The following is a 26,756-nucleotide window of genomic DNA, read 5'->3' as shown; positions in this document are numbered from 1 at the left end:
AGTTTACTTTAACAGGAGAGTCCGACCCAACTCTCCAGTTGATTCAGTAAAATGTAACACATACAATGGGGGTATAGCTCAGTGGTAGAGCATTTGACTGCAGATCAAGAGGTCTCCGGTTCAAATCCGGATGCCCCCTTCGGTAGCATTTTCTGTTGTTCTACTTATTGTTGTTAAAGCATAGTGTCTTTTTTAATCAGGTTGATTGTATAATCAAGCTGTAATCACAATAACACTGGTTTCAAAAAAAAGCTGCAAGTGTCATTTATCTGTACATGAACAACAGCACAGGAATAATACCTCTCTGGATGATAGGTATTTATTATTCGGGCTATTTAAGGAAAAAAGCAGCCACACTACTTTAGTTTCATTTTCAGTGGTATTATATATACATATATATAGTTAAATGTGGATGCCCAACAGTAGTCCCCAAAACCCACACACACCAGTTTGAAAGTTGCAATATTATTTATTTCAAAAACAATTTACAAAATGCAGTATTTACATTTTAAATATTTTCTTTAGCAGCCAGCTCATTTTCCCAACCAGGAAATAGTATATTCTATAATATACAGAATAAAACTAGAGAGCTTTGATACATATATAAACACCTTCAGATGAAAACTGCTGGTATTAAGTGACATAAAATACAAAATGTTCCATTATAACTCAGATTTGAGCTTTTCTCAGAAGAAGAGGCCACAGGAATTTCTTATTGTGTAAACATACATTAGTTTCATTAGAGGCTAACTGTTACAGCAGGCAGCTGCTAAAATGTGCGTGAAAAGTTGCTTTTAACATTGGAAAAGGCAAGTGCATTATCTAGAAAAAGATTTGAAATTCTAAAATGGAAAGCACGTAAACGACTGAAAAAATAACAGTCAACGGTCCAGATGAGTTTGTGATGTTCTACGTTATAAATATAGACAAAAGCTGACAAATCTTATTTATCAGTTTGCTGTTCAAGTATAGATTTAAAACTTATTGTCACCAAGTTGTAAACTCTACAAAATAAATTCAGGGCAATTAGTTTGCAGCTTAACAGTTAAGGCACCCTCCACAATAAGTGGCGCCGCTAATAATAAAGGAGGTTTTAAACAGTGAGCCACCTCTACCATCATCTTGACTGGGCGTGATGGTAAGATAATGTTGGGTCTAGTCACAGTTTCGACTATTTTAAGCTTTGTATTTAGGCAAGAAACAATTTTCTTGCAGCCATGATGATTGACAAACATCAGTTGTTGTGCTGTCTCACAACACTTGAGAAACTTCATGAATGCATAAAGGGATTGCATTATTATGTATCTTTCTACGAAGATGCAAGGTCATAGTTTTAGTTGAAAAAAATCAAATATACCCTGATTGCAATATAAACGTACAACGACACAGATCTTCAGTAACAACAATAAAAAAACAGCCCTGAAACCTTTTAGATGTTTGTTCGATGTGATTCTAAAGGAATCGAAGCAGCTCTTTGCAGACTCCCACATGAAAACAAAGCATGAGCGGCGAGTCAGCTCTGCCTCAGATGCTATTACACAGGCCCAAACACTGTAAATCATACTGACAATGCAGCCTCTGTAGAACAGGAAGTTGGCTCAGTTTTTTTTTTTTTTTCAGAGAAGTTTGATCCACCCCAGGGAGCATCAGTTTGGCACAACGTGCGATTTCATCCAGTCCAGACTGGCAGGAAGACTGCAGGAGGAGAAAGGAAAGAGCCTGTTAATAAGAGGTGGAAAACTTATCTGGTATCACTGGCTTAAACTGAGGTGTGTACTCACCCTTCTCCAGTCAGGGCGCAGCAGGCTTGGACATGCCAGGAGTGCGTTGTGATGGAGTCAAGCGTGAGGCACTGGGAGATCTCTGCTGCTGTCATCGAGCCTTTTATGTCTTGTTTATTAGCCAGAACGAGAATGGCAGCATTTTGTAGTTCCTACATGAAAAAAAACAAGAGAAGAACCAATGAGGAATGTTATCAAATTTTAACTCAAATACATCAACAGTAGCTGCATTTCAATTAATCATAAAATTGCTCAAATTGAAATTACAAAAATAAATTAGATTTTTTGTGATAGGATGTGGTGGTTTTTCAGCCGCATTGAAATAGATGTATTTCACAAAACTGCATTGGAAGCACTTTTTTCACATCAGCAGGATGTTACTACTGGTGAAAACAACAAAGACAATGACAGGAAGTAGCAGGGGGATAATGGTTTGTTTTGGTTTTCTTGTTTGTCTTTTGCTCTCACAGCATCGCACAGTTCACAGAACGTTGTGTGTCAAATCAATAGCTCGTAAGTAAAATCTAAGACTACAACTTCTCCAAAACGCGGCTCACATAGATCCTCCCAAGTATACGGGGGTTTTCACTCAAACACCTGAATAAGACGCAAACGTCTCCTGATGGCTGATAGATGACGAGTGCTAACACCATGACTGAATAAAGAATATCACGTGTAACTGTTTACAACATCGCATGACCAAGCTTATTCACATGTGACTTCAATTTCATTTGTTATTTAATGGAAACACCACAATTGTGAAATTCTGTGGGGGTTTTTTTTTTTAACATCGGCAAAATATTGACAAAGTTTTGGACACATTTGCAGTGGAAACACAGCTACAGATGCCAGGATTAAGCTGTCTCAGCGGAACATTTTAAGACGCTGACTCAAACAGCCAAAAAGGAAACTTCCTCATCACGTTGTGTCATGGGTTGTCAGAATTTGTTCTGCTTTCACAACACAATTAGTCACTCACTGAAGGCGGGGGTGTGTTTCAAACGTGCGGCATAAACTTGGAGAACAAACAAAAGAGTTTTACGTCAAGGAGTCAAATACAAAGAAAAGTTGAGATTCCTACGAAATAAGTTATTTTTAAACACCTGTTATTAAGGCATTGGAGTGGAGCTATGTAAAGAAATAAGGCGTCATTTGTTACATAGGTTTAAAGTAAAGTAATACCTCATGCGCAAGCATACGGTGAAGCTCTTCTTTGGTCACAGTCAGCCTTTCACGATCAGTGCTGTCCACCACCAGAATGACAATCTGGAAAGGCAACCATTTATAGTAGGTTACATCACAGATATAGGAGCAATAAATTGTAAAGCAGGGCATCAGTCAACTCTAACGCTTCTGTTTTTGTCCTGGATGAGACTCAAGAGGTTAATTTTCAACCTGTGAAATGCAGCAAAAGCTGTACCTCTGTGTTGCAGTAGTACGAGTACCAGCTGGCCCTCAGACTCTCCTGCCCTCCAATGTCCCACACCATAAAGTGAGTATTGCGGACAACTATCTCCTCAACGTTGCTGCCAATGGTAGGTGACGTGTGAACGGCCTCCTTTGTCAAGCTGAAATTACAGACATTTCAAATAAGGCCCCAAAACAACTTCAAGAGCCGACTAGATCTGCATAAGGTACTGAGATCACTTACAACTGGTAGAGGATTGTTGTTTTCCCAGCGTTATCCAAACCCACAATGATGACTTTGTGCTCTGTAAGACAAAAACAAATGCAGTCAAATGTACTTCTGTAGTCTCAAACTGAATGTGTTGCCCAACATTTGCAAGTTCTAACAACAGACAGATCAAGGTAAGATAAGGTACAGATGCGTCACATGTTCTGGACAGGATGGTATCAGAACACAGCAGTAGTTTCAAATGTTTGGACTCAAAATATCAAACAAAATACATGCAGAAAACACATACTATACCCAAAAAGTTTAATCACAACAATGTAAAATGGAATCTGTCATATTATAATATAGGTAGATTATATGAATGCAAAAATGGAAACAGTTTTTTACCTTTGTCTCCGAACACCGCCATCATCTTGGACAACAGGAACCCCATGATAGTATGTTTAGGAAGCGTATGAAGCGCTGAATACAAAACAAATCCTGAAGAAGAGCAACTTCAGTTCCAATCAACACCTGAGTGACTCACGAAGCTTTGTCTCGGCATCTTATACCGGTTTCTGCTTCGCTTTTTGCGATAGTGGGAGGCGCCTCTGAAAAACCCTCGGTGTTTCACTGAAGTGGTGCGTTAAATGGCAGTGGGAAATGTCGGTACACAAACAGGTGCAGGTCTGTAGATTGTTACATAACAGCGTACACAGCTCTGCCTTAAGCTTACAATATGATAAAAATGTTATTTAAGTACACATTTTTGATGATATGATTGGGTAAGTAACATCTAATGCAGACTTTAATTCAGTGTTGAAAAAAATATGCAAGGGGGAAACTACTTTTTCACAGCACATACCAGTTTTTTTTTTTTTTCAAATAAATAGTGCTTACTGTTTGAGAATATCTACATTTTATAAGTGACAGACCTGTAAGCTTTTAATTTCATGTAATTTATTCTAGATAAAGATGTAAGAAGGAGAATTGTAGATTCTAATTAACTGAGAACTTAATTTAAATCAAGATAATCAGTTCAAGAACTGTATGACAGTGCTTGTCATTTAAATGTCCCCTCAGCTTGTCAAGAAGACCTTATATGTGAAAAATACTGAGGTAGGATTTTCAGGGAAAATGACCAAAGCATAAACATCAACCTCTTATAAAAGGTTGCTGACCAACAAAGAAGTATTTCCCGAAAAAAACAGTCATTTTTAAACTTGACTAAAGTTTGCAGTTACACACATTGAAATTTTGGTGGTCAGATGAGACAAAGATTGAAGTTTTTGACTTTAAGTTTTCAAAGTAAGGCTTTTTTGTACTAGATGTTTGGTGGTGGTAGCAAAAGGTTTGGAGCTGTTTCACTATCAGATCTAATGGTGAAAGGTGAATCAACAGCAATCTCTAGCTTTTTTAAATCATTTTCTTTAAAAATGTAGCTTGAAACAGATCTTAACGTTTGAATTAAATACAATTTACTAGCTTTACGAATTGTCAAATACCAAAATTGGATTGTAATACATTGTAATTGTGACTGGATTGTTTCTTTCTTGAATTTTCTAAGCTAATATGACATTTTTTATATCAAAATAAAAGATAAATATGCCAAAACAACCCCCAAAACTCGTACTGTAACGCACCTGAACACTTTGTCATGTAGTTAAATATCTGAGCTTGGCAGTGGGTCCTGAAGGCACCTTCACGTCTCTGCCGTCGCGCCGACGAAACGAGCTTGCAAACCGGCGTAACCCATCGACGTAATAACAATTCCATCCCGTATATGGAAAGGGGAAGTGATACCGTTTGCTCCCCGCCCTACGGAGCTCTTGAGGAACATTGGTAAACAGAAAGCAAAAACATGATCAAAAAGAATTCCCCTGAAATTTTTTGAACAGTCCTGGGATTTCCTGGAACAAACCTGCAGTTCCTGCAAGTGTTCTTCATTAAATTTTATCAAACAGATTATAAAGTTTTATTGTTTCCAGCATTTACAACAAGCTAAATCAACTAAATGTACGTGTTCAACATGTAGTTTACCTTCCTTTTCTAAAACTCCCAAAGTAAAATTTAATTCTGGTCCAATTACCTGCTGTTGTATTTTTTAGGATTATGGGTGATTTCCAACAACTGAAATAAAAGTAAAATTTTGTATTTATTGAATATGTGAAGTTTTAGATTTTTACTAACTTTTTCATGCTACCGCCACAACTTCAGTGATTTTATTGGGATTTCATTATAGGGTTGTCTTAAAATTATGAAGTTAAAAGAACATGTGGCTTTCTTTTTTATTATTATTTGTTGTGGTGTGCATTTTACTGTATTTAACGCCTCCCATCTTACCACAACTCTAACTTTTCTGGCCCTGCATTAAGTAAAGTGTACCCACACACTGCCAGTAACATGTTACCTTTACTTCAGTGTTGGTACAGTATATTTATTCTATATTTATTCATTATTATTTTGCTTTTTTTTTTTTTTAGCTGAGTGCACCAAAATCTACTTTTGAGAAAAATCGAAGGATGTTTGCTGTACCATTTATGATGAAATTGAGTTAATATGAAAAACATGGTTGAAAATAAGCAGTGAACATTTCTTTGTAAGATTATTTTGTCATCAAGGCCTCCACAAAGTCACTTCAAGGTGCCGCAAATGGCCCCCAGGACACACTTTAGACATTCTTGCCCCAAGTATGACATAGTGCAACCAATAAAAATAACAATACTAGCAATAATAATATGTGGATTATTATCTTTTGTTAGAAAATTGTGTTTTATTTATATTTGTCCAGGTGAAAGGGAAACATTTAGCAAATAATACATTTGCTTCTCTATTTAACACACTTTTCCAATTTTAAAGAAAATAATCTTACAGAGGAATATATCCTGCTTTTCACACAAAAAAAGATCATTTAAAATCTAAAAGTGGGAGCTGGAACAAAAACTGCAATTTTTTTTTAATAATGTTCTTTTATTACTGTATTTCCATTTCATAGTAATTCTCGGACCACAAACGTCCTCTGATTTTTAATCAAGATTAATTTAATGCTCCCATTTGGTAAACTGGGCTAAATAAAGCAAAAATATTTTTCAAAGCATGAACAACCAATATCCCAATCTTCTTGCTAAGAATATGCACAAAGAATCCAGGCAAAAAACAACAGAAAACAATCGGAATAGGATGTTGTTCAAATTTACATTTCAGGTGTATAATGATTTCCAGTTCCCTTTTCTACAGAAATCATACTTCTGTGTTTTATTAAAAAATTGTTTTTTTGCTTATAGTTTTCCAGGTGAAAGGGAATTGTTTTGCAAAAAATTAAAAAATACTGCATTTTTATTAAACATAGAAAGAAATATCTACATTTTGTAGACCTCGGTTACTTTCAGGTGGGGGAAAGTTGGATCTAAAAGCTGCAGGACACAAAACCTCGAAACCTGGATTTGAAGACTTGTACATAAAATCTGAATAAAACACAGTGGAGTTTGTTGTTGGAATGTGGTAAAAAAACAAAAAACAACAACAAAGAAATACTTGCAATAAAAGTATATAAAGGAAAAAATTAACACCACAAAGATCCTGTGATGTGTACTGTTTGCGTTTCTGCTGTTCGGCTGCTGCGACTCACTGATGTAAGGCTAATGTTTGAACGTAAACCACAACTCTGCAATTTCCGTTCATGCAATGTCATCTGGCAGCAGATGTAAAGAACACTGCACACGAATAAAAATACCACATCCTGCATATTCTCACTCTGAATGTGCTTCTTATCTAAGTCCTGCCTGACACCTGCTTAGTTGTTTTGGTTAATGTCTCCCTTAAAAAGAAATGTGGAAATGATGATATCTGTATCTAGCAAAGCTCCATGACATATATGAGATTTAAGATCAGTTTGTTTTCCTTTCCCGCTTTAGCTTTTAGCTAACACACAGATAATACTACAAAATATGTTAAGAAACACTGAATTTAATTTTTTTTCTCATTTTATTCACAAATTATTACATTTATTTAGCATAAATGCAGCCGCATATCTTCTGATTTTATATTTATCAAGTAATATAATTTGACTTTTTTAATCTGATGTTGATGTCATATTATTACCAGACAAAATTTTCTATTACAATCTCTTCTTTTGATATGAAAATATGTATCATTTCTATTTTTTATTTAATCTCCACAGTTTGGGTTTTTTGCAGTTAAATCTGGCTAGTCAGATGAGCATAACAATTAAAGTTATCCTAAATATTTCCACTTTGGATCAATAAAGGCTATTTTTTTATCTTCTGTAAGTTATTTTAAATTGTATTTTATCAATGACTGAAAAGCAGATTACATGTATTAAAAAATGTATTGCATTTCTTTTCTTATCTTTTATGTAACTTTCTGACGCCCTGTTAGCGCCCCCTTGCGGCCCCCAATTTGAAAAGCAATGGACTAAGAGACGGTGACATTTTTAAATTAAATTTTTAATTAAAATACGAATTTATCCACAGATTAAAAATGAAAGGCAGAAAAAGCAAAATGTAGCTACAATCAGGCACCAATGATACATGTTATCTTATCATTTTAACAATTGCGATAACGCAACAATAACGTTATTTACTGATCATTAATATTTATTTATTCAACCGAAGACAGAGGCGGGCTAAAGCAGCCCACCGAAGACATTCATGGATTCTCAATTATAGATAACTCAGTAAAGACCAAAGTTGATCCTATCCCCCGCCCTCCCCACATCATGATACTCCTCCTACTACCTCACAGAAGCTGAAGATAAAAAAAAAAAAAAAAAACAGAAAATTGTTCACAGGGAGAAAATAAATCAACACTAATTCAGACAGAAATCAGGAGTAAGAAGGGAGTGGTGTTTAATGTCAGACAAGCTCGCAATTTAAGTGGAAGCTGGGAGTGATTAACCTCACACACAAAAACACTTTTGATGTGAGCAATAGCCCTGAAATGCAGTCGGTGAGGCTGGTGCGAACTAAACGAGATAATTGGGCTATGCTGCAGATTAGCCAGGAGACACACACACACACAGACAAAGACACGGTATGAAAACGAGTGTAACAAGAGTTAAGACATCCCACCCGCTGGTGGACATGGCTTGGCAAGACATTCCGGCACTTGTGATTGTAGGTTTCTTGAAATAAAGGTGTTTTGGGGTGAAAGCGACTAAGGCAGGAGACTTCATTCTCACAACTATAAGTGTTGTTGCGCCGCAGGTGAATACTGAAAGCTGAACCAGCTCAGGGAAGAAGAAGAAGAAGAAGAAGTAAACATCTTTGTTGTGATCTAGCTGTCATGAGTGTGGCGACGATTTAAATTGGATTAAAATATGGCAACTCCTCTATCAGCGTTTTAAGGTCTGAGTGATAAGAGAGAGGCGGTGAAAGACTCACGACTTCTGGATCCCCAGGACAGAAGGAAATCCCGGAAGTGAAAAGCTGCGAGTCCGAAAACTGTAGAGAAACCCTGACAGTATACATATGGGAACATTAGTTGCGTTTCCATTAACCACAAAATTGCGCAAAATGAAATTACGAAAATAAACACGTCAATTTCGAAACAAACAAACAAACAAAAAAAAAAAAAACAACTAATGTTTTCCGATGAAAGTTTTGGCGCTATCGAATTACGTCTTTCGCGTCACACGAGTCACGTGACGAACAGCCGGATGTTACTACTGGAGAAAACGTCGAAGAAGACGACAGGAAGTGGTAGGAGGACGATGTTTTTCTTTCACAATGTGCATCGGCACACTTAATTAAAAAATTATATGTCATTCAAGTGTTGAATCTCTGCTGCATATGTAGTTGGGTTTGTCGCTCCAACGCCTAAATAAGACTCCTACCTCTCCTTTGTCATGGTTTTTTTTTATGACTTATCGCTTGAATGAGCTTATTCACGTGATTTTAATTTCATTTTTTATTAAACAGAAATGCTGCAAATGCGAAATTGTGTTTTTTTTCTCGACATTAGCAGAATATAGACAAAGATTTGCGCACATTTGTAATGGAAACGCGGCTAGTGACATTAGACCCTGTTTGAGACTGCAGAGGACAGACATGACAGACCACGGTCCTACCAGCCTTCACACTCTACAACTGAAGGAGAGATCGGGTCAGACAGATCACTTGTGCTGTCAGCATAGAAACCCATGATATTCATGCAGTATTGATAAAAGAAATCAAACAAAAGAAAAACAAAACGGATCTATACTTTTTCTTCTAAACATAAATCAGTGGATTTGCAAGAAGTTGATGAGAATGGCATCTGGCAGGTGACATATATCTTTACATTTTACTGGGATGTAAACACATTTTTGTAAGCCTGACGGGTGTGGCCCCAAACCCACACTTCAGTTCCTTTACCACCAGAATCCTCCCCTCTCCCTCAGTCCTCAGTATGCATCTTCCTAGCAAACACTCAGCGGATGTAAACATCCTTCCCCCAGTCGTCCTGGTTCTTGTTGCGGCTCATGTTGGACCCTGTGTCCACGGGGTCCTGGCAGTAACGCTCCCTCAGCTTGGCCCGTCCATGCGGCTGCGTCTGGCTCGGCATCGAAGGGTGATTGAGGTTTTCCTGATCCGGCTCGGCTCCTTCGTCTTCCCAGGAGGCCTGTCGACCGTGATGCTGCGCCAGGTGAAGGCGGCTGCCTCCACCACCTCGGTACGGGTCGGGCTCTTCGTAAGGGTCAGTCTCAATGTCCATGCAGGAGTCACCGGCCTCAGTGTAGGCTGAGTCTCGGCTGCCCTGGGTCTCCGAGTCGAAGGTGTCTTGCCGGGAAAGGCCTCTGCCACTGCCCCCTCGTAGCTGGCCGCGGGATGAGCGCAGGTAAGCCTGCTGCTGGTGCTGCTGCTGCTGCTGCTGAGGCTTCCCACCCAAGTCTGTCTCGTAGTCATGCAGGGTGCTGCTCCCACCGCACTCTGTGAGACCCCCTTCACGCTTCTGCTCACCGTGAACCAGGTACGGACCCTGCAGCCAGTCACACCCATGCAACCAAAAGAGGACATGCAGATGCACAAACAGCAAACCAAACTGTGAGTAGAGAGCCAGCAGGGTTAGCAACACCAGCATACAAACAAAATCCTTTGTTTAGTGTCCTCACACATTTTACATTGACCTTGCAAAAATATGAAAAGGGAACATATTAAGCAAAATTGCTTCTTAAAACAGCCCAAGAGCTACATTTTTTGGCAATAAGTTAATTTTTGTTGGTGTTTGGAAAAGAGAAGAGTTTTGTTGTTGACTTGACTTCCAGAAACCACTTGCTACATTCTTGTTGGCTGTGCTGGAGACTCTACTTCTCCTTTTCAAAGACGAATAATTGAGCATCTTTTTGCAGCAGCTAATTTAGATTTAAAGTGATAAAAGGCCCTAAAACAGCTTAATCTGAAAGAAGCTCAAAATAGACAGAAGTGAGCAGATTAAAATCTCAAAAATCTAAAAAAAAAGTGCAAAAAATGTAATGATATGTCTAATATAGCCTGTAGATCTGGACTATCCAGTTTATGGAAGCATAACAGGATAGTTGATGTTTTTATTAACATTTTGTCACTTTACAACCAAAACTTCAATGTATTTTATTGGAATTTAAAGTGACAAACCAACATAAAGTAGCCCATCTTTTCAAAGTAGAAGAAATATCATATTTCTCTTCCAGTTTTCATTACATTGTGATGCCATGTTGCTGAACAGACCCTCTACCACACTTTTCAGATTTTTAGAGGCTTAAAAAGTTTCCACTCTTGCTTTACTTTACCTCAACATTGAGCTTTGTGGCAAAGTGACAAATACAAATCGAAGCTGTATGAATACTTTTGCAAGGCACTGTTAGTTTGAAGTGCAATCATGTTTAAGTTTACTCTGTTGCACATGTTAATTTTGTCAATTAAAGTCATGAAACTTACCTTTTAAACAATAAGAACAGAATATACCAATGCAACAGTGCCACCTGCTGGCTGATTGATGTCATAGCAAAACACCCACCAACACCTTACTGATCTTATCCAGGCCAATTCTGCATCATCTTTAAGTTCAATCTGATTTATGTAAATAAAAATATCTACTTGTAGCTTTTCTGACCTTTTCTCTCTTGTAAATATATATTTTTATGTTCTATAGCAGAGATCTGCAAGGTGTTACATCATCATGCAGTAGCCAGGCTCTCACTCAGGCTGCAGGTTATTACGGTTAATGAGTAACCAGCAGTGATTGAAAGGAAGCAAGAAAACCGATTACACATATGGCAGATCAATTGGACTGGCCAGAGCGTTAGAGACGGCCTCCACCAAACCGAGCCCTTTCTATTTGAAGAGGCGGATATGACTTGCTGTTTTCAGGACTGGTACCATGGCAACACGGAGGAGGAGGAGGACAGCAAAGTGGATTCTCCTCACAGAGCAGGAGAAACGAAGCCATGGAGCTAACGGGGGGGCAAGGCTAGGGCAGCAGATATTATTTTACAATGGATGGGGCCTTGAGGGCAGAGGTATCTGGACCGGTCTCTTCTTTCACAGCTTTGAGGAGACAGCATTTTACTTCTAGGTGTTCTTAAAGGGGCAGTATTATGTAAATCAACGTTTTTCAGCTCTACATCATGTTATAAAGTCATTCCCTCATCAAAGTGTTGCCTTGATTCGTTTATGCATGTTTGAGAAATCCTTTAGTCTCCGTGGCAACCATTCAGCTGTGCAAAATGCCTGGGTGGACCTAGCTCCGCCTTCAAGGCAGCTCTGTTTTCGGGTTTCCAAGCTTTCATTTCACAGAACAGCTCCACTCAAATCCTTCAGACTAGCCAGTAGGAATTAGCCACTGCTGCGGTCATTATTCGAGCTGCTTCTCAATGATACAAACTGATACAAACTTTGTTATGGGGTTAGTAGAGGAGCGACGTTGTGATGACTTCCTGAAGACGGAGTTTTAGAAAGAGCAGGAGTTTTTAAAGAGACAGAAGCCCAATTTCCAGGCATTAAATTGCAAAGTCAAATTTTGTTCAAGTCATATTTGATATATATATTATTTTAACACAACAAACAGTAACATAGTTACTTAGCTGTGCTATAAAATGATGTTATATTCCTGGAAAATACATAATACTGCCTCTTTAAATTTGCTGTTTATATGTGAGAAATTTGCTCCATACTCCAACACTTGTACTTCGCTGCTGTCCTGTGTTTTATGTACAGAATGAACAGGGTTTTATGGCACTCTTCCTTCACGTTTACAGCACTCAGGCGGGATTTGGGTCAAGTCACTGGAGTGCGCCCCTCCACAACCCGCTCCTTGCTGCTGGACTTCAGACAGCATGCTCCTCCTCTTTCCCCTCGACGGCCACTGCACCGTCCATACCAGGCCACAGATCCATATTTCTGCGCAGAGAGGTGAGCACCTGTACCTGCAGGTTGGAGACAGGCTCAGGGGAGGCAGCTAGGGCCGCCGTGGCCATGGTGCGGTTCAGGAGAGGGTTGGGAGGGTTGCTGCTCGGCGGGTGTGTCGCCTTCCAGTAGGCCTCCAGGTAGTCTGCAAGGTGTTCACATGCGTCCTCCAGCTGGTTCTCATCCAGGATGATGTCAAACAGCTCCTATGAAGTTGTTAATTTTAAAGAGTCAAAATCTAGTGGGACCATCACATATTTACAGTTTACACCCACTGCAATCTGCAGAGGGTCAAATTATACACACAGGTAGCACTCACAATACTAGTTACCAGTGGTGGGCAGATAAAAGTTTTGTTTTGACGCTTTAGTGCTGTTGCAAACTTTAGAAAAGGGCTATCTTTCTTTAAAGCTGCAGTACGTATTTTTTTTAAATATGCTTTTTACATGTTTGTTAAAATTATCATTATGTTGTAAAAAACATATTTTCTTTTCCCAGAAAAATGTTTTTCAGGAAGAAAAACATGTTTTGTAAAGCTACATACTGCACCTTTAAGGCTGGAGTATGCAACTTTTGTTAAAAAACAAAACAAAATGCTTTTTACATATTTTAGTTAAAATTATCATTATATTGTAAAAAAAATGTTTTCTCTTTTTTTCCCACCCAAAAATATGTTTTTCAGATACAGATGTACTAAACTAAGACATATGTTAGTAAAATGAAAAAGGAGGAACACGAAGCAGAACTTACAGGTGGACATTGAGCTAGCTTGTCAGCTGCCACCATCTGCACATTCAGATGTTTGGCCTGGGATTTCCCTCTGGATTTAATGAGCCTCTGGAGAACCTGCAGGGAATTGATAACATAGTTGAATGACAAAACAACTGCCACTTGCTCAAGTTAGGTATCATGCATCAAAATTATAATAATGTAGCCTAGCTAACAGGAAAGTCAAATGTGCAGCCAGACGTCCCTATTTTATCCAAATGTAAAAATGGTCTTAAAGGTGACTTATTGTGCTTCTTGGAACAGATTAGGGAAGGCACACAGCCTAAACAAAACATGCCCAGTACATTCTTAAATAATGAGATTTTAGTCTGGTCAGGCCTGATTATGTTGAGCTCCTTTGAAAAGCAGAACTGGAGCCACCTGCACAACCAACAAGAATGCAGCAGTGGTTTCTAAATGGTAAGTTAGCAACAAAACATTTGTCTTTTCTAGCAGCCATTGGTTTTACTGCATACAGCAGTAAAACCAGCTCATCAAATGTGCTGGAGCTTCAGTTGGGTTGCTGGGTAACTTGAGTGAGCTTGACTAGGGTTGCTAGGTAATGACATTACTGCAAGTAAGACACTTGTTGCTCATAAGCACTCCACGTGATCGCTTTAATGAAAACTTAACATGAAATATTGTAAATAACATCTGCTCTTACCTTGGGTGAGGCTATTTTGATATAAACAATAATGGGTGCCAAGGAGGTCTTGGCCAGCTGAGAGGGGTGGTTGATGGTGTCTGCATCCAAAGCAACAAGCTGGAGGGTTCGGGCCAACTCAAAGATACGTTCAATCTCACTCTGCACTTCAGCTGAAAGCCCAGGAAGCAAAAAAAAAAAACAAACAAACAAAAAAAACAACAAAAACAACAAAAACAAAACAAAACAAAAAAAAAAAATCATAAATATGACATTTTTTTTCTTTGAATAGAAGCATCTCTCCATAACAAGACAGAGTTTCTCTAACTTGTGCACAAGTACATAACTGCGATGTTAGTAACTACTCATGCATGTTAAATTATTTGTAAAAAAAAAAAAAAAAAAAAAAAAAAAAAAAAAAAAACAAGCTTCCAGGCATGTAAATCGGTTTGGACCACAGTAAAAGTTCCATTTATGCCAAGCTAAATGGAGCGCTGCAGCATCCTCATTCATTTGCCCCCTTCAGATATTTTGAGTTTTTGTATGTTGTTTTGATCATTACTGATTCAAGGCTGCCATAGAAGGAGGCGCTTAGAAATGAGGTGCCTGTGGTGCTTTGAGGAGCTTGCAGTAAGGCCACAATTTGTCACTAAAAAAGAAACATGAAGAGAGAAATAAAAGCATGAAACATCAGATTTTGTTAGGACGTTTCCTACCATGTGGACCATTCAAGTCTGTGCACGACGCTTGTATTGTTCCTCAGAGTGCATTTAGTTCGCTTTAAATGAAGTCTAGTTTGTTTGCCTACAAAGTCTGAACTCTGATGCATACCAAAAAAAAAAAAGAAAGCAAACTTTGATTCACCTAAAAACCTGCATCTTGGTTTGTTGCGGTCCAAATGCATATGTGAATGCCAAGTGGCCCAGAGACCGCTCCAAAGGCAGGAAGTGAACTACACTGCAGGGCATTCTGGGTAAATACAACCAAAACAAACGCGTCAATCTGCCACTAGCAGGAGAAATGGCTTGTTGTCTTTTGCCAGAAACAGAAAGGAAATCCTACAATTGCTAAAATCTGAAGCTACTCCATTTTTGTTTGCAGGTAGCGCAGAGGTGTCAAACTCATTTTCATTCTGGGCCATATCAAAAATCTGAATGTTTTTAAAGGGCCAGTGGTACCAGAATATATTAATAAAACTGTTAAAATCTTAATATTTGTGTTTTATTTGTAATCAAAATCACAGTCAGAAATATTTGCAAGAAATGTTGACAATATTTGTGCTAATGTATGATGTGAAATGTGACTTTTTATTACTCGCCGTGCCAATCACAGACTATAACTTGACATTAACTTCATATCAAGTAACGCTGAGACAGCAGTCATTTAAACTCAATATTTTTGATGAATTTGAAGAAGGAATGTGGGGATCTGATGATTTTGTGTGAATTTTGTGGATTTGTGAAAGACTGGAGGGACTTACTGGTGTATTTTGGAGTCTATCGGACCACATAAAAAGCTACAGCAGGCCAGATTTGGCCCCTGGGTCTTGAGTTTGATGCATAGTGTCTTCTTCAGAGGTTTTTGTGTCGTTTTATTGAGTAGGTTTTGGTGCAGCGCCACCACAGACGAGAGGGGAAATAGTTTTTTCAAATTGTTTGGTTCTTTTGACAGTGCAGTGAGAAAGCAAATGTTGCAATTTTGGCCCCCAAAGAAACTGAGTCTATCGGGTGTGAAAACACCCTTGCAGAACTTAGCACTGCTTCCAAAATGGCCTGTTGAAGGGGGGGAGATTAAAAACCGAAAACCTGAATAAACTCCTCGCCTGCTTGGTCGGAAGTCAGGGTGCTGGAAACCTAGTGGCAGCGGGAGATAACAAAGAGGCAAAGCGATGCCGCGCGCACACATTACAGTGGCTGAGCGATGGAGAACTACAGCTGGAGGCCAAACAGGGTCTCTGCATGTTGATAAGAAGTCTGAACTCCAGCTCGTATAGAGAAAGATCAAGCAAAGCTTTCATTAACTTCAACAAAGACTGTGATTTCATACATTTGGCTGCTGAGATAAACCTACTCCCTCACCAGGAGTTAATAAAGGAAGATCCAGTGGTGTGATTGCAGACATATAAAATAGTGGTAGAATTATGGGTCAAAACCTAAGGTTAGGTGTGCCTTTTTATAGCTTCCCTCTGCTTCTGCTGGTCTCCTCCTGCTTGGGTTTTGTAATTCTTTCCCTGACTACAGGCTGTCACAAAAAAGTATGAGGAACAGAGAAACTGACAGGCAAGCAGACAGACAGACAGACAGGCGAAGATGAATATAAGCATATTATGAATATAGTTAGGAGGAAAAAAAAAGGCAGAGGGAGAGAGGCGTCATTGTTTTGTTGTGAGGGGAGCATACGTACCCAGTACGTCTGAATCAAAAAGACAGAGGAGGAGGAGGATGATGGGCGGTGGGAGAGGAGGATGGGCGAAGGGCAGAAAAGACAGGATGAAAAGAGAGAGGATGCTGGATCAGACTCAGTCAGAGCTGGAATAAAAGCTTATAGGTCTTTTGATGACAAACAGTGATGCCTGAAGTCCATGCTCTGCTCATTTCTACCGTCTAACTGCATCTACAAACAGGAAGTTCTGGTCTGTGTCACATCAAACAGGAAGGAAAAACATTCCTGGAATTTTTTTTTTGCTTTTTTCGCTCACCTTGATGTTGGGTGATGAGAATCTTTACAGAAGTACCAAAGAGCATTTCCCACTAGTTTCTTACCCTACGCATCTCAAGGAATTTCTATTTTCAATTTTCAATTTTATTCCTAAAGTGTTAATTCTATTTATTATTATCTATTTTGTGTAAAAAAATTCAATTCAAATTAAATTGTGACAACAGACTCACTCATCAGGCTTTTACTATTTTTGCACACACATTAGATTTTAATCAAATTTGTTTGAAAACATAAATAAATGCAACCAAAACTGGGTGTAAAAAATAAAATTAAAGCTTTGAAAATGTACAAATTTAACAATTATCTCCATTTATGCATCCTTGATAATACACTCCTCTTTTCCTCTATTTCTTGTGTAAAAATATTAACAATGAATTCAGTTATCATCGTTTAAAGGTTTATTAAATTAGTGTTTTCATAAATGACTGCTACAACAAACTAAGCTGTTGCTATTTTCTGATGACTACATAGTTATAGCAATCATCATTATTACTTAGGTTTTAGATTATTTTGATTAACTCTGATAACCGACCACTTTATTAAATACCTCTAATTTTATTGAATTGCTCGTTAACACAAATTAAGACTCAGCCAATCACACGGCAGCAACTCCAATCATGTCTACGATACAAATGAGGATTATAGGTGAATGGATCTAAATCATCTTTTTAGCAAATGTTGATCTCTCTCAGTAACCATAGATCCGGTGAAATTCAGCAGAAAGCTTTGCACAGCATTGCACCACTCTTCTGTAGGCTGATCAGATATGCCAGTCTGCAACAGCGGCATGCAAACAGATGCAGGAGCCATGAAGTCTGACTGCTAAATTAAAGCTACCCTGCGGTCCTAACAGCGACATCCCAGCATATATTTCCAATAAAAACTGGAAACCAGACTGGAATTTTGTTCAAACACGCTGAAGAGAATCCAGCGTGCAGCTGACACAACACAGTGGCATAAAAAAATAAAAAATATTTAGAACAATTAGCTGCCTATGTTTGTGCAACAGCTGCATGGTACTATCATGTCAATTTAGACCGAAATCTCTGAGAAATGCCTCTAATGCCTTTTTGAATCTATGCCATGACGAATTAAAGCAAGGTCCAAGCAAGGTGTACCTAATAAAATGGCCGGACAGAATATATGTTTCACTTCCTCATAGTTAAAGGAAATCTCTCATATGAAATACTTCTGCTAACTATTAAGACAGCTAGGTCAAAATTAAAATGTTTTACCTCAGAATTATGAAATGCAGCCGGCTCAAAATTATTCATACCCCTGGCAGATTTAAAGAGTTTGATTACTGCAGTACCAAAAAATGGAGGAGAGCAAATAATTTTCAACCTAGCATTTTTTAACAACATTGAAAAAAACAAACAAACAAAAAAAAAACCATAATCTGTTTTACATTTTGGTTGAAACAAGACAATCTGTGACATGTATGAAAAACCACCTTTTCTGCATTAATAAATTACAATCATATGATAAAATCTTACTAATGCATGTAAGATATTGACTCCTTATACTCATTTAAGAGAACCCACACTTCAGAAATCCTGAACAATCCCTTCAATGTTCACAGTTTTCAACTAATAAGCCGTGTTCAGACATGATCAAAGTAAAACTGGATGATTTTAAATGATTTGTGGACAGAAACAACAAATTAAATCTGTTGATATTTTAAATTTTAACAAGCCCACCATCTGAAAAGTAAAAAAAAAAAAAAAATGCACCAATACGTTTTTACTTAAAGGTAATTTAGGTTTAATTTCAAATCAAAGATAGAGTCCTTATCCTTTCTTAAAGAAAAAATGTTCTATATAATTACCAAATAATGTTAAGTCTCTCTGTTAGTGTAAATAAAAACGCAGATGTAAACACAGATAGTGAAAAATGTGGAGCAACTAAACACAATGGATATAAATATTCTGATATTTACTTTATGTTGCATAATTTCACCGTGAGATAGAAATCCTACATTTTCCGAATAGTTCTTTCCTTCTGTAATATAAAAAAAGGCCGTCTTACCCAGACTGGAGCGGGTACTGGAGCGCTCGATGATGGTGTGTTTACTGGGGTTGTTGAGGACTGAGCGTTTGGCCAGAGAGATGTCTGCTGTCACACGTGTAATGGATATCCTAAAAATAAAAAAAAAAAACAACAATACATCCCGATTTTATCTGAGTAGGGCAAGTATTTGATTAATCTATCAATTATTCTCATGATTAATTGCTTAATCTGGTTAAAAAATTGACACAATCTGCTGATTTTTCATTAAACTTCTTCAACTGCACTTGAGAAGTTTTGGGTAAATTATGTTGACAGGCAATATAATTTATATATGTTTTCTGAATATGATGGCCTCTTTTTAAGTCCAGTTAATGGTTAATCAATTATTAAATGAGTTGATGATCATTTAAATAATTGTTTCATCTTGTTTCATCAGATGAAATTTAGGCACATTTAACAAATTATTCTGCAGGCTTGGTTACTGCTCTGAATATGTTGGGTTTTTGTGAATTCAGTTAATGATTAATCAATTACTAAATTAGTTGACAATTATTTTAATGATTCAATCATCACGATTAATCCGATTAATCGCTTCAGCCCTACATCAGATGGAGGTTTCTCAGTGTTAATAATGGGTTTTGCATGTCTTACCTGCCCTCAAACTTGTGTTTCAGAAAGTCGAAGAGCGCTTTCTGCATCATATCCGTCACCTAGGAAACAAAACCAGACATGAAGAACACAGAAAATGACTGAATTTAGGCTTAAATTAGCAGCTATTGCTTTGCTTCCTTCCTTACCTCATAGCCTTTTAGTGAGGGTCCAACGAGAATGATGGGTCTCATGGAGGGAACCACGTCGTATGGAGGAACATGCTCCATCTTACCCAGGGAAAGAAAACATCAGAATTGGACAGAACCAAAGCTAACAGAGTCACACTCACATAAATCCTTCCCCTCCTTATGTGAGAGGTCGCAGTGATGGATGGCGAGTCTCAGACGATGGAGTCCATTTGTTCTATTAAGTGTCTGAGTGCGCAGAGGGAGGGATTGATTTTTGAACTCAGAGCGCTGCCCTCTATTTCCTCGGCTCCATAATTAATGCGTCCATAATTAAACCAGACGCCAGCGTGAGTGTCAGGAGAGCTCTCGTGACCGCGCCGGGGCTCCAAACACAGACGTCAAACTTCACACTTCCCTCCTTCTGTTATAGATGGGAACAGTTGCAGCAGTCATATTACATTACTAATTGCTACTACAGTCATGTGAAAAAATTAGGACACCCCATTAAATATTCAGCTCCTTATTAAGAAGTGTTCACATATTGATGTCTAACCTTATGTTTTATTTATCTCTGGAAAAGAAAGTTATTTAATTGCTATTAAACAACAAAAATACGCCGTTTTTCTTACTCATTTAAAGTTACTTATTATTTTTCCTTGCATAGGTTGGGTTAAGGTTGGTCTATGGGCTATACAAAACATGTTTATTACATTTTTAACACAAAATAATTCTAAGATAATGCCTATTTTGCGCTGTTTTAGGCCCCCCAACTCAACATTTACACACACACGTGAAAATGGCTGCAAACAGTTGCAGAATTATGCAACTGTACATATTTGAAAAGTAGAAGTGGAGCCTCCCTCACAACCAAAAATAATGCAGCAGATGGTTTCTGGATGTTAAATCAACAACAAAACAATTGTTTTCTCCAGCAGCGCATACAGTGGTAAAACTAGCTCAGCAAGCACCCTGGCGTTCTGCTTGGGTTGCTAGGAGACGTTCTGGGCTCGGCTCAGGTTGCTAGGTAACAGCGCAGAGCCTGTTGTTTTTCATTTAACAATCAGGAGGCTTTTTGAAGTGGCTCATTTTCAAGACTCCAAAAGATACTAACTGATTGCCAAAAAAACAGCTGAGTGTTTTTTTTAAGTGCTTGGACTATTTTTAGACGCAGAAGAGGCCCAGATGGAAGTATAAAACGTGCAAAACGTGAATTTCACATTATAAAACACAATATCTATATCTATATATCTTATGTATATCTATATATCCACACAACACCTAAATGAAATCAAGATCTGACCTTAACTATACAAGCAGTCATAAGTGTTTCATACTTTTAATTTTGGTAAAACCAGACTATCTATCCTGTATTCTCTAATAACGATGAAGCCGGATGAAATTTATTTCCCTTCGTGGATTTTTATTCCAAGCGTGCCCACTCCTCTGTGTGCTGCTACAACACTTCAGGCATCAGAAAGCACTAGAGCGACCTGTTCAAACATTACATTACATAAACCTGAGAGCAATGGAAGATCGTTTCACCTCATTTCTATTCACCAGCCAAAAATACATGGTGTAAAAATGTCCAAATGGTTCTTGCCAATAAAGAGGGCAAAGCTGAAAACATCAGCTCCACTGGCTGATCATGAAAAAAGCAGGAACAGCACACAATTTAGAGCTGTAGCTCGACTGATAGCTTACATCATGCATGAATTAAAAAATAAATAGAATTTGGGAAGAAGGCCTACACCAATACGACTCCAGTATAAAAGTTTCTCATTACTCTGCTTAATTAGCTTTGTGTTTTTATTACAGTCCAGTTTCATAAATGTGTCTTTACCCAATGACACTAATCTTGAGTTTTTCACAGCAACAAACACTCAAAAAGCATAAGGTGTAACAGAAATTAATCTCACTGCCACTGTTAAGTAAAGTGGAGGATCTGTGGTGCTGTGGGCCTGTTTCTGCTGTTTGCATGCATGAATGCTGGGAGATTTTAAATAAAAATCTGATGAAACTCAAGGCAACCGGAACATAATTTGTACCCCAATTTAAGCTTTATTTGATGTAAAATACCCCCAACTGCTGTATATTGTTCAGATTTTTTTTGTGATTTTAAATAATAATAATAGTAATAATAACAATAAAAATAATAATAAATAGAAAAACCTAAAATTATGACAGAATATTAGGGTCATGCTGAGAAAATAAAACATTAAGAATAAAGTTATAATATTACGACTTTATGCTCTAAACAATGTCTTCATTCTTGTATTATTTCGCCTTTATTCTCATACAATATATTCTAGTAATATTATGACTTTTTTGTAATACTACAACTATATTCTTGTCATCTTTTTTTTATTTTTTCTAGTTATGGCCATATATTTACAGGATGGATATTTTATACTCCGTCGTATAAAATATTTCAAGCTCTGGATTTTTAAAGCATTTTGGCTAATTAGATTTTATTTGAGACAATTCTTTTCCTATAATTCCCAGAGAAAACAAACAAACAAAAAAAAACACCACAAATCCCAGAAGAAAATCAAAAGATTCACGAAAATCTGATGAGAAAGCAGAGACTTTTAGCAGGAGAGGGTTTGAAGTGATTGTTCAAACGAAACAAAATCAACCTTTAGTTAATTTAACAATCATTGGTTCATTAAAAGCCTAAGTATAAAGAATATAGGTGTCTCTAATTTTAGCACACATGACGTAATAACGAAAAATATCTCTGTTAATCCTGCATCCACATCTTTACCAGGGGCGTCGATGACAGCAAACATAAAAGCTGCCCATTCCTCTCACAGCTAAAATAACCTCATGAAAGCTTTTGATGGGCAGAAATTACACAGAGAAGCATGACTGACTGTCACTCGCATCAGGTATCATAAATGGGAATGAAAGCGTGTCAGGATGCATTACAGCTGCACTCTGATTAACGAGGCCCTGCACCTGCATCTGCACGCTGATGCCCGTGATACTGACTCAGGGGAAATGACAGAGGCGTCAACATGATTTAAAAGCCGCTCCGTTGGATTTTTTTTCCTCTATTTTTTTTTTTTTTTTTTTGCATCAATAATTATTTGGAAGCATAAACAGTTGAATAGCCACTGAAAGCTGCTCCATGTAGAGGATAAAGAACGACATGATTGGATGTTAGAGCAGGGGTGTCCAAACTTTTTGAGTCAAATGTATTCGAGGGCCAAGACAATAAACAAAAAAATGAAATGAAATGAAGCAAGTTAAATGGTCCGATTTTATTCATTCAATTGTTTTTTTTATTTTGGTAGGAAAAGGTTGTTGTTCGATATAGATCCATAACTTAAATCAGATTTTCTGTATCAAAAGAAAGGCACCTAGTTTTCACTTTTTTTGGCTCAATTGAACAGATTTATTCTCAAAATAAGAACAGTATTTGGGTTTATTTCAAAACATTATGCCATATTCAGCTAAGTTTAATTAACTGAATAACAAAAATGGAATTAGGTTCTACGGAAAATGATTAGGGTCACTGAAAAAATAAAATTGACTTTTTTTTTTTCTCAGAAAAGTTTATAGTCCGAATTCCTTTTATTCGGTGGTTCTGATCCTCGTGAGCAAAGTCAGCTTTTTAGTAAAAGTCTTAGTTATAATTTGTGTTGTACTTTATATTTTCCATTGTAAGAAAATTACGTAATAGATTGATCTGCATCAGCAAAAAGGGATCAAATTTCTATCCTCCCTGCACTGCGGTTGGGGGCCTCACAAATTTAACTAAAGGGCCACAAATGGCCCCCAATCCACACTTTGGACACCCCTGAGTTAGAGGTTAGTGTCAAGAACAAACACTCACCGACTTCTGTTTCTGTTTAGCCGGGCCACCTATAGCATCATTCCACACACAAGCAAAAAGAGACAAAAAAAAGCACAGAAGCATGTTTAGTTAATAACAGGTTCAGATTAGAGAAACAACAGAGGAGAAGAAGTTTTATTATTAGAGTTTACACATTCTCAGCATTGAAGGAGCCTTTTAGGGCCAAACAGGGTTAGATTTGGGAGATAGAGTAGCAGCCGGGATGGTTATAGTGCGAGCAGTTAGTGAGAAACAAGGAGCAGAGGTACAGCGGTTAACTCCGGTTTCCACTCAGAGGTCAAGTTCAGGAATGTTGGAGGAGGAAGGCAACAAGACGTCCCTGTCCAGTCTTCTTTAGAGTTACCTTCTTAAAGAAGGGCAGGCGGTGGGCGTTGGCCTGGGGGGAAGTTACGCTGCCTGAGATGCCCTTGGGGGATCGAGGGTCACCCTGGGACTCAGGGGGCTCCTCGGCATCAAGGTCGAGGGGGTCAACGTCAAAGGCTGCTGTGGATGTGTCCATGGGAGCTATTGTTTGAGTGGACATTTCGGACAGAAAAGGAGGAGAAAGCAGGATGAAGAAAAGCAAAGGAGAAAATAACAGAGAGACACTAACTGCGTTTCCGTTAACCATAGAATGGAGCAAATTGAAATTCAGAAAATAAATGAGCTTAATGGAAACATGCCAATTTTGAAAAAACAAGTATGTTTTTTGGTAAAAGGTTTTTTGCATTCTTTTTTCAGCCATATCAAAATAGACGTAGTTTGCAAAAACAATTTTTTTTACATCACATGAGCCACATGATCAACAGCCAGATGTTACGAAGAAGACGACAAGAAATAGTAGGAGGATGATGGTCTGATTTTTTTTCTATCACAGATCGCACATTTTTTTAAGAAAAAAGTTGTCATTCAAATATTTTCTGTAAAATCGCTGGCTACAATTAGCCGCGTACTTAGACAGCACTCTTCTTTTGACTGAATTATGCATATTTATCATCATCCATGATTTTTATTCACATGTGAATAAAAATCTGCAGAATTGTGTTTTTTCTACGTTAGCGGAATGTCGACAAATATTCGCGCACATTTGTAATGGAAACGCAGCAAGTGAAAGGAGAAAAAATACATGAGAGGCAACAAGAGGGAGGCAGAAGATGACATAAGCTGTGATAGAAAAAATGACTTTAACAAAAAAAAGGAAGAAAAAGGAACACAATAGATCACCACAAAGCACGCCGCAGATGTCAGGTGTAATAGCGAGAACAGCAGAGAAGGTGAATTCAGTGTGAAAGTAGCTAAACATGTGAAAGAAGTGGGAAACAGGAGGAGCTGCGAAAGGAACTGAGAGAAAGTAAACTGCAGGAGAAAAGAAATCAAGCTAACGGTGGCGTCATGGTGGCGGGGGTCTTGTTTTGGGTCAACCTGGGATTTGGGGAGTTTAGCGAACTGAATGTTAAAGTGTAACATATTTATATAACATGCTGGAAACAAAGGAAACTGGAAATGTGAAATAATCCACTTGTTTAAGGTAGAGTACGGGATGCAACAACTCTCTATTTCGAACCTGAACAGATAACTTACAAAAAAGACAGACTTTATGTGATTTCATCATTTCAGGAGGATTTAGGTGTATGCTTGCATTTGAATCCTTTCTCCTGTTTGCAATGATTATACAACATACAATTGAAATTATTTCCCAAAAGCAACTACTTTTTTACATTTTCGTTTGTACCTAACTCCATTTAAGATGAATGTTTCATGCCACTGGTAGTTTTAAATACTTGAGACCTGATCCTGCTTGGAGTGTTACCTTGGATTGTGTTTAAGTTGCATTTAATTAATCTGCAGTGAATCGAGTGCATCACTGCAAAACCACAAAATCTTACCAAGTAGTTTTGGTCCAGTTACTAGTGCAAATATTTTTGGTACACTTGAAATCAGACAAAACTAACAAACAAGTAACATTTCAGCAAGATATAAGAGCTTGTTTTAAGTCAACAATTCCTTAAATTATGTTTCTGTTCATACTTAAGCCAACCAGTTTAAATTCACTCCAATTCTGCTGAGTGAAGTAGTACACTGAAAAAAGATAAATGGCTTCAACTAGTTAGAAATGACTGAATTAATTTTATCCAAATGAATATATTACATTTTTTTAGTTATCAAGTGTATTTGAATTGGAGCTGCATTTGCTATTTATAGCATATCTAGTCAGAATGATCACAGAAGTTTGTGGATTAGATAAAATGTTTGCTTGAAGTTGCCTGTTGTATGATCATTTAAAAAAAAGATTAAAATCTCCAAATCAACATGAAATTCAGGCCGATCTTGAGAAAATGTACCGCAGTTTCAGAGGTATGAACCTCCATTTGACAAATTCAGCTAAAGTCAACAGCAATTGTTTGTGTTGATGTATTTTTGTTTCAGCTACAGAGACACACGGATGCAGACTCACACAAGCCAGACATACTTAACAGCTCTAATGAGCGTAGCTTGTTCTCGTCTCTATTTCAGTTGCATCCTGAGTGCTAATGAGTGACCTCCCAAGACCTCTTACACTTTTCTCAGGAATCCACCGAGACATGCCGTGATTCATTGTCATGCTTGAATAACTAGCCAATTATTAAAATCTTCATCTAAAGAATCAACCAGCCGGCTCATTTGATTATTCCTTGATTCAGGATTGCAAACACAGCAGGTTGTTTGTTTGATCTTACCTGTTCCTGGTGGAGTAGGCCTGCGGGTTCCTACGGCAACATCCAGACTCGAACTTCCTCCAGATTTACTGTAAAAGGAAAAGGAAGTAAAAGTAGGTGTGTTTTAAAGTTAATTATGTTTCCTGGAACAGGTTAGAATATGTTTATGGGCTATATGCACAACATGTTCAGTATGCATAAAATTATTCTTAGATAATTAAAGGTTTCAGTTTTAGGGCTTCTTATCTCTTCAAATCCAAAAAAAATGCTGCCCTACCTCAACGTTTACATTTTCAAGTGAAAATGGGTGAAAACAGATGTGTAATTATACAACTATACATCTCTGGAAAGCATCAGTAGAGCCTTCAGAAGAGGTTTCTGTATGGTAAATCAACAATAAATAATTTGCCTTTTCCAGCAAGTTTAACACCAGCTGGCCAAATGGCATGGAACTCAGCTTGGGTTGCTAGGTGACGGGCTGGGCTGGGCTGGGGTTGCTAGGTAATGGGCTGGGGTTGCTAGGTGATG

The 26,756-nt window shown here is 37.8% G+C and overlaps 2 protein-coding genes, 1 long non-coding RNA gene and 1 other non-coding gene across 10 annotated transcripts in view; 2 read left to right on the top strand and 2 right to left on the bottom strand.

The window, feature by feature from the left end:
• LOC106953283 (uncharacterized) overlaps positions 1 to 1,442 on the top strand; it is a 6,306-nt gene extending 4,864 nt beyond the window's left edge. Inside the window, exons 2-3 of the long non-coding RNA XR_001426173.1 lie at positions 16 to 19; positions 691 to 1,442. This is a non-coding gene — a long non-coding RNA (uncharacterized LOC106953283). The remainder of the gene's footprint in view (positions 1 to 15; positions 20 to 690) is intronic.
• On the top strand, positions 68 to 139 carry trnac-gca (transfer RNA cysteine (anticodon GCA)). The gene has a single exon. It is a non-coding gene; the product is annotated as a tRNA-Cys (tRNA).
• Positions 1,443 to 1,612: 170 nt separating the features above from the next.
• arl5c (ADP-ribosylation factor-like 5C) lies at positions 1,613 to 4,018 on the bottom strand. Its single transcript, XM_015041912.1, has 6 exons — positions 3,805 to 4,018; positions 3,433 to 3,493; positions 3,202 to 3,349; positions 2,964 to 3,047; positions 1,782 to 1,933; positions 1,613 to 1,695 (listed from the first exon to the last, which is right to left on the bottom strand). Exons 1-6 carry the CDS (start codon positions 3,848 to 3,850, stop codon positions 1,647 to 1,649), a joined length of 540 nt encoding a protein of 179 aa, XP_014897398.1. The 5' UTR covers positions 3,851 to 4,018; the 3' UTR covers positions 1,613 to 1,646.
• A 5,365-nt stretch (positions 4,019 to 9,383) lies between these two features.
• cacnb1 (calcium channel, voltage-dependent, beta 1 subunit) overlaps positions 9,384 to 26,756 on the bottom strand; it is a 53,680-nt gene continuing 36,307 nt past the window's right edge. For 3 of the 7 annotated variants that reach the window (XM_015041902.1, XM_015041907.1, XM_015041908.1), the window contains 10 exons: positions 26,250 to 26,317; positions 23,897 to 24,057; positions 19,713 to 19,793; positions 19,567 to 19,625; positions 18,934 to 19,043; positions 16,591 to 16,599; positions 14,209 to 14,360; positions 13,527 to 13,622; positions 12,797 to 12,982; positions 9,384 to 10,374 (listed from right to left, as the gene is read on the bottom strand). In XM_015041902.1, the coding sequence (XP_014897388.1) occupies positions 9,826 to 10,374; positions 12,797 to 12,982; positions 13,527 to 13,622; positions 14,209 to 14,360; positions 16,591 to 16,599; positions 18,934 to 19,043; positions 19,567 to 19,625; positions 19,713 to 19,793; positions 23,897 to 24,057; positions 26,250 to 26,317 (1,471 nt within the window). In that variant the 3' untranslated portion in view covers positions 9,384 to 9,825. Of the gene's footprint in view, positions 10,375 to 12,435; positions 12,983 to 13,526; positions 13,623 to 14,208; positions 14,361 to 16,590; positions 16,600 to 18,933; positions 19,044 to 19,566; positions 19,626 to 19,712; positions 19,794 to 23,532; positions 23,562 to 23,896; positions 24,058 to 26,249; positions 26,318 to 26,756 lie in introns of those variants that run through there. The other 4 variants (XM_015041904.1, XM_015041903.1, XM_015041906.1 and 1 more) reach the window with 4 other exon arrangements.

This window comes from Poecilia latipinna, unplaced genomic scaffold, assembly GCF_001443285.1.
Source record: "Poecilia latipinna isolate Pla-1442-1.1 unplaced genomic scaffold, P_latipinna-1.0 Scaffold573, whole genome shotgun sequence".
Classification (NCBI taxonomy): Eukaryota; Metazoa; Chordata; class Actinopteri; order Cyprinodontiformes; family Poeciliidae; genus Poecilia; species Poecilia latipinna.
The sequence above is the reverse complement of the archived record's forward strand: the minus strand, read 5'-3'. Positions and strand labels throughout refer to the sequence as shown.